At 47.0% G+C, this 7,823-nt stretch overlaps 1 protein-coding gene across 1 annotated transcript; it reads left to right on the top strand.

The window, feature by feature from the left end:
• The first annotated feature begins 1,048 nt into the window (after window positions 1-1,048).
• LOC142771458 (uncharacterized) lies at window positions 1,049-2,246 on the top strand. Its single transcript, XM_075872924.1, has 2 exons — window positions 1,049-1,800; window positions 1,898-2,246. Exons 1-2 carry the CDS (start codon window positions 1,524-1,526, stop codon window positions 2,158-2,160), a joined length of 540 nt encoding a protein of 179 aa, XP_075729039.1. The 5' UTR covers window positions 1,049-1,523; the 3' UTR covers window positions 2,161-2,246.
• The last annotated feature ends 5,577 nt before the right edge of the window (window positions 2,247-7,823 follow it).

Raw genomic sequence — 7,823 nt, 5'->3', positions numbered from 1 at the left:
ATTAATTAAAGTAGTCAATACATGTCTGTACACGTTGGCCTTGCAACGAGTCAACAAGTTTTGCGTGCAGTTTGCAAAGCATTTGTACTTCGGCTTCAGTATTCTCCTGGCAAAAGAAGTTGCACGCGGCAATGTCCAGTGCTGACACTCTTCGAAGACAACTGTGTTTCCACTGTTACCATCTGCGCTGCAGCCGGAGCGTGGCCAGCACATGATGAGAATGGAGGAGCGTCTCCACCTGGAGAAAAGCAGATCGGCATTCGAGAGAGAAACACTCCGCGGCAGCTTTTTTTTTCTCTCTTCATGCGCGGTGTTGAAAGGAGAAGAGTCTCTACATAGCAGGAACGAAAAACAGGGAAGCGTGACACCGGCGCCTTGCAGATCGGCATGAGAGAGCCAACTCTCTGCGACAGCTTTTTTTCCCCTCTTTCTCTTCATGCGCAGTGTTAAGAGGAGAAGGGCCTCTACGTGGCAGGGACGGAAAAAGCCAAAGCGTAGCACAGGAATGTCGCAGATTGGCATTTGGCAAACATTCCACCGCAGTCTTTTCTTTCCTTTTCTTCATTTTCTTCTTCAAGCACAGCGATGAGGTGTCTGAACTGCCACCACAGGATTGGGCGGGGTGCTGAGAGCATTTTCGGAGCGCGGTATAGCTTTGATAGGACCACAGCGTCAGTTCGAATTAAGTGTGTTGGAATTAATGAGATTCGACTGTATTTACTATAGTCTGTGAAGTCCGAGTGAACTGTCCTAAGCTAGCAGACGATGTAGGCGGCATCGTGTGTTTGATGGGCAGCGACTAGCAATAGCCTGCTTAAAAGATACATTAAGTAATTTTGTTCATTTATCACCCTATTTCGTGTCCGCTGCGGCTCTCTACTTTGAGCTACAGTTCACCCTGCCTTGTGTTAGCCGATTTCTTACTTTTTTAAAAATCTAACATGCACCCAATTTCGCAGTGTGAAGAAAAGTGCACCTTTGTTTATTGTGATGAGATTTCTATAGCAACATGCCTCTTTGTTGGCTATCACAGAAAAATATAAACAGCAAATGGTGCGACCATCGAGTGCGACCTTTATTTTTCTATCAGTTTCATCTATGACCAAGATTTGGTCGCTCTAAGGTTGCCTCTTAGTACGCCTTAATCATGTTCATTTATCTTGTTGTGCTCTGCTTACAATGCATTGATTAAAAACATGTCCAAGCTTCTTTTTGAATTCCACATATTTTATCGTTTTTCACCTGTAGAAGCTACTCCTGGTCAACAATCAGGCAAAGACATTGTAACCTCGAAGAAACGTGTATTGGAATTTGAGCACTGTACAAAGTAATTATACTATTTCATAGCTAGAATCAATATTTATTAAGGGTTATAACAGTGTTGTATTTGATTTCATAACAGCGAAACTGCATTCAGAGAAGGACTCTGAAAGGTTCTCACACTGAGTGTGAGAGGGCTGATGTGGAAACCATTTTAGGTCAAGTCAGTTGAAGTTAGCATAAAAAAACAATGAAATGTTGTGATGCCCAAAAATTCAAGTTGTTGTTTTCAGTGTCCTCTTCTTGCAGATTTTTATCATGAAAACATTTCAATTTGCTGTTGCGTTTACCCCATCTATGCTTCTTGCATTTTTTTACAGCGCAAGCACCTCCTGCAGATTGGGGGACGTGGCCTCCGAGAAATTGGTGTGAATGCCATGAAGGCTGTATTGGCACATGACGTGCAAGTGCTGTACAGCCTTCATGGCAGAAAAGGGAAAAGGGCCTTTGTGAACCTGAGGCTCTGTAGATTAGTGACAGGTTAGACTTGTTCATTGTTTTATGTGTGTGTACCCTTGTGTATTCTCTGTACTGCAGTGCTTCATGTGTACTATGGTATTTCTGTTCTTGTATGCAGATGTCATCTGCCAAAAAGCAGGGTGCGACCAGGTGGAGGCCCTCAACTTTATTAAGAGGTTGCTGCCAGGGTCTGGTGATCGCTGTGGGGGCAGGAAGCGGCGCTTCAGAGAAGCATTTGTTGTGGAGCAGCCCGATGATCCCCACTCTCAGAGTGCAGATTATCGGCTGCTCGCGGCAGCTGGCTTCCTGCCCAGCCACAGCAGCCAGGGCCTTGACAGCACCACTGTCACTGTGCCCCCAACGCAACCTGACCTGCAGTAGAGCGGGCCTTTTTTAGTTGTGTATATATATTTTTCAATGTATACATTTTTTGTTGTACCAAATAAATAAAAAAAACAAAGAATAAATAGTCTGCAGACTGTCGGTGGTGCACTGTTCGGCTAGCTTATGCTGATTCGGAAGCACCATCACCATGTTTTAGTTACAGAAAAATGCTCTAAACTATGAATATTCTCGATTACCATGTGGGGGACATATGTGGGGATTGCAAGTGGGGGACATACGCTTTCAGCATTTCCTTCCTAACGACTTTTTTCGTATAAAACTTCTAGGCGCGTAAAACTTCAGACAACTAACATAAGAGACAAGGACGAGCGCAGACTTTCAACTGATTTTATTACTACTACGACACACATATATATATTAGAAAGAAGATAAGCAACACACAAAAAAGGCGAAAAGAGAGATTGCAAAAAACATCACACAAAATCAAAAGGCGAAAAGAGAGATTGCAAAAACATCACGTGCTCACCCTGGGCCCTCACGTGCCGAATTTAAAAACGCCAATTCTTTCCCAGATAATGCTATCGATGGTTTGCTGATACAGCTACCTCGAGCAATTGCTGCAGCTTCAATTACAAGTCTTGTGCCTTCATTAGGGTGGGACGCGAGAACCCTTGTCTGTTCGAACAAAGGCTGGCATCCACATTCGGAACAATGAGCGGCCAAAAAACCGTCCCGTCCTGCATTTCTTACTTTCTGGCAATGTTCTTGAAGTCTTACATTTGTTCGAACAGACAAGGGTTCTCGCGTCCCACCCTAATGAAGGCACAAGACTTGTAATTGAAGCTGCAGCAATTGCTCGAGGTAGCTGTATCAGCAAACCATCGATAGCATTATCTGGGAAAGAATTGGCGTTTTTAAATTCGGCACGTGAGGGCCCAGGGTGAGCACGTGATGTTTTTGCAATCTCTCTTTTCGCCTTTTGATTTTGTGTGATGTTTTTTGCAATCTCTCTTTTCGCCTTTTTTGTGTGTTGCTTATCTTCTTTCTAATATATATATGTGTGTCGTAGTAGTAATAAAATCAGTTGAAAGTCTGCGCTCGTCCTTGTCTCTTATGTTAGTTGTCTGAAGTTTTACGCGCCTAGAAGTTTTATATGGATTACCAACTAGCCCAATCCCACACTTGACTTTTTTCGATCTGCTGTACCAAATACCAGTACCAAATAAAGCACTCGCTATTGCAAAAGATAAATTGGTAAAAAAATAAACTACACTTCTAGTGTTAGCAAAGGGAATGAGGTATAAAAGATGAAATAGATCGAGTAACTGCTTTCAGTTCTCAGCATTCAATTTTCTGTTGCCCCAAGTATACAGGGCTGCAAAGCTACAAGAGCGGGTCATCGAGGCCTATTGTTTGAATCTTCCGGTAAGAAAAATTGCCTACTAATAATGGTTACATAATGGCAAGCCAATCAGTAGCCAATATTCGTCGTGCAGGAAACATCGGTGTAATAACGGCATTTGATTGGCTGCAATGTGGCCCTGGATTGGTCCAATGTCGGTCGTACATCCGTAGCCAATATTCGTCGTGCAGCAAACATCGGCGTAACAATGGCATGTGATTGGCTGAAATATGGCCCAATGTTGGCCGAACATTGGCAGCTTTGTCGGCAATACAATGGGCCTTCGTCGGCCCAATGTTGGTTGCATACTGGCTAAAACATCGGCAAAACGTCGGCCCATCATTGGCTTGAACGTCGGCCCGACATTGGAAGAAGTTGCACTTCCGACGTCGGCCCGACGTCGGTGCCGATGTTAGCCGATGTTGGTCCAAGATTGGTCCAACGGCGGCGTGCTGCCTGGGCACACGCTCATACAAACTTCGGCGTGCGCACACGCATACAAATTTCGACGTGCGCACGCGCATACAATTCTCGACGAGCGCAAGCGCATACAAATTCGACGTGCACACGCGAATATGCATTACGACGTGCACACGCGCATACGAATGTTTGACGTGCGCAAGCGCATACAATTTTCCACGTGCGCAAGCGCATACAAATTACGACGTGCTCAAGCGCATACAAATTTCGACGTGTGCAAGCGCATAAAAATTCGACGTGGGCAAGCGCATACAAATATCGACGTGTGCAAGCGCATACAAATTTTGACTAGTGCAAGTACATACAAATTTGACGGGGCACGCACATACAAATTCGACGTGCGAATTCGCATACAGAATTCGTTGTGCGCACGCGCATACAAATTTTGATGGGCGCAAGCGCATACAACTTTCGACGTGTGTACGCGCATACAAATTTCGACGTGCGCAAGCGCATACAAATTTTACGAGCGCACGCACAAAAAAATTTCGGCGTGCGCAAGCGCATACAAAATCGACGTGTGCAGGCACATACAAATTTGACGTGCGCAAGCGCATGCAAATTTCAACGTGCGCAAGCGCATACAAGTTTGACGTGCGCACGGGCATACAAATTTGACGTGCGCAAGCGCATATAAATTCGACGTGCGCACGCGAATATGCATTACGACGAGCGCACGCGATTATGCATTACGACTTGCGCACGCGAATATGCATTACGACATGCGCACACGAATACAAATTTTGACGTGCGCAAGCGCATAGAAATTTCGACGTGCACACGCTTATACAAATTGGACGTGCGCGAGCGCATACAAATTCGACGTGCACACGCGAATATGCATTACGACGTGCACACGTGCATACGAGTGTTTGACGTGCGCAAGCGCATACAGATGTCGACGTGCGCACGCGCATACGAATTTCGACGTGCGCAAGCGAGTACAAATTTCGACGTGTGTACGCGCATACAAATTCGACGTGTGCAAGCACATACAAATTCGACGTGCGAACTAGCATACAAACTTCGACGTGCGCAAGCGCATACAAATTTCCACGTGTGCAGGCACATACGAATTCGACGTGCGCACGCGCATACGAATTCGACGTGCACAAGCGCATTCCAATTTCGACGTGTGGAAGCGCATGCGAATTCGACATCCGCACGCGAGTATGCATTACGACGTGCGCACGCGCATACGAATGTTCGACGTGCGCACACGCATGCAAATTCCTTGTGCGCACGCGCATACAAAGTTTGATGGGCGCAAGCGCATACAATTTTCGACGTGTGTATGCGCATACAAATTTTGACGTGCGCAAGCGCATACTAATTCGACGAGCGCACGCGCAAAAAAATTTAGGCATGCGCAAGCGCATACAAAGTCGACGTGTGCAGGCACATACAAATTCGACGTGCGCAAGCGCATGAAATTTCAACGTGCGCAAGCGCATACAAGTTCGACGTGCGCACGGGCATACAAATTCGACGTGCGAAAGCGCATACAAATTCGACGTGCGCACGCGAATATGCATACGACGTGCACACGCGCATACGAATGTTTGACGTGCGCAAGCGCATACAAATGTCGACGTGCGCACGCGCATACGAATTTCGACGTGCGCAAGCGCGTACAAATTCGACGTGCGCACGCGCATACAAGCTCGACGTACGCACGCGCATACAGATTTCGAAGTGCGCAAGCGCATACAAATTTCGACGTGCGCAAGCGCATACAAATTCGACGTGGGCAAGCGCATACAAATATCGACGTGTGCAAGCGCATACAAGTTTCGACAAGTGCAAGTAAATACAAATTGGACGTGGGCAAGAGCATCGGAATTCGAAGTGCGCATGCGCATACAAATTCGACGTGCGCCAGCGCATACAAATTTGACGTGCACACGCGAATATGCATTACGACGTGCACACGCGCATACGAATCTTTGACGTGCGCAAGCACATACAAATTCAACGTGCACACGCGAATATGCATTACAACGTGCATTCGAATCTTTGACGTGCACAAGCACATACAAATTTCGACGTGCGCAAGTGCATACAAATTTCGACAAGTGCAAGCGCATACAAATTCTACGTGCGCACGCACATACAAATACGACGTGCGCACCCGCATACAGATTTCGACGTGCGCACGCGCATACAAATTTTGACATGCGCAAGCGTATACAAATTTTGATGTGTGCACGCGCGTACAAATTTCGACGTGTGCACGCGCATACAAATTTGACGTGCGCAAGCGCATGCAAATTTCGACGTGCGCAAGCGCATGCAAATTCGACGTGCGCACGCGAGTATGCATTACGACGTGCGCACGCGCATACAAATGTTCGACGTGCGCACACACGTACGAATGTTTGACGTGCGTACGCGCATGAAAATTTCGACTTGCACAAGCGTGTACAAATTTCGACGTGCGCACGCGAATATGCAACGACGTTCGCACGCACATACGAATGTTTGACGTGCGTACGCGCATACAAATTTCGAAGTGCGCACGCGCATACAAACTCGACGTGCACAAGCGCATACAAATTCGACGTGTGCAGGCACTAACAAATTCGACGTGCACAAGCGCATACAAATTCGACGTGTGCAGACACATACAAATTCGACTTGCGCACGCGCATACAAATTCGATGTGCGCAAGCGCATGCAAATTTCTACGTGCGCGCGCGAGTATGCATTACGACGTGGGCACGCACGTACAAATGTTCGACGTGCGTACGCGCATAAAAATTTCGACGTGCGCAAGCGCATACAAATTTCGACGTGCGCAAGCGTATACAAATTTTGACGTGCGCACGCGAATATGCATTACGACGTTCGCACGCACATACGAATGTTTGACGTGCGCAAGCGCATACAATTTTCGACGTGCGCAAGCGCATACAAATTACGACGTGCTCAAGCGCATACAAATTTCGACGTGTGCAAGCGCATAAAAATTCGACGTGGGCAAGCGCCTACAAATATCGACGTGTGCAAGCGCATACAAATTTTGACTAGTGCAAGTACATACAAATTTGACGTGGCACGCACATACAAATTCGACGTGCGAATTCGCATACAGAATTCGTTGTGCGCACGCGCATACAAATTTTGATGGGCGCAAGCGCATACAACTTTCGACGTGTGTACGCGCATACAAATTTCGACGTGCGCAAGCGCATACAAATTTTACGAGCGCACGCACAAAAAAATTTCGGCGTGCGCAAGCGCATACAAAATCGACGTGTGCAGGCACATACAAATTTGACGTGCGCAAGCGCATGCAAATTTCAACGTGCGCAAGCGCATACAAGTTTGACGTGCGCACGGGCATACAAATTCGACGTGCGCACGCGCATATGCATTACGACGAGCGCACGCGATTATGCATTACGACTTGCGCACGCGAATATGCATTACGACATGCGCACACGAATACAAATTTTGACGTGCGCAAGCGCATAGAAATTTCGACGTGCACACGCTTATACAAATTGGACGTGCGCGAGCGCATACAAATTCGACGTGCACACGCGAATATGCATTACGACGTGCACACGTGCATACGAGTGTTTGACGTGCGCAAGCGCATACAGATGTCGACGTGCGCACGCGCATACAAATTTCGACGTGCGCAAGCGCGTACAAATTTCGACGTGTGTACGCGCATACAAATTCGACGTGTGCAAGCACATACAAATTCGACGTGCGAACTAGCATACAAACTTCGATGTGCGCAAGCGCATACAAATTTCCACGTGTGCAGGCACATACGAATTCGACGTGCGCACGCGCATACGAATTC

Source organism: Rhipicephalus microplus, chromosome 9 (genome assembly GCF_043290135.1).
Source record: "Rhipicephalus microplus isolate Deutch F79 chromosome 9, USDA_Rmic, whole genome shotgun sequence".
In the NCBI taxonomy this organism is placed as follows: domain Eukaryota; kingdom Metazoa; phylum Arthropoda; class Arachnida; order Ixodida; family Ixodidae; genus Rhipicephalus; species Rhipicephalus microplus.
The sequence above is the reverse complement of the archived record's forward strand: the minus strand, read 5'-3'. Positions and strand labels throughout refer to the sequence as shown.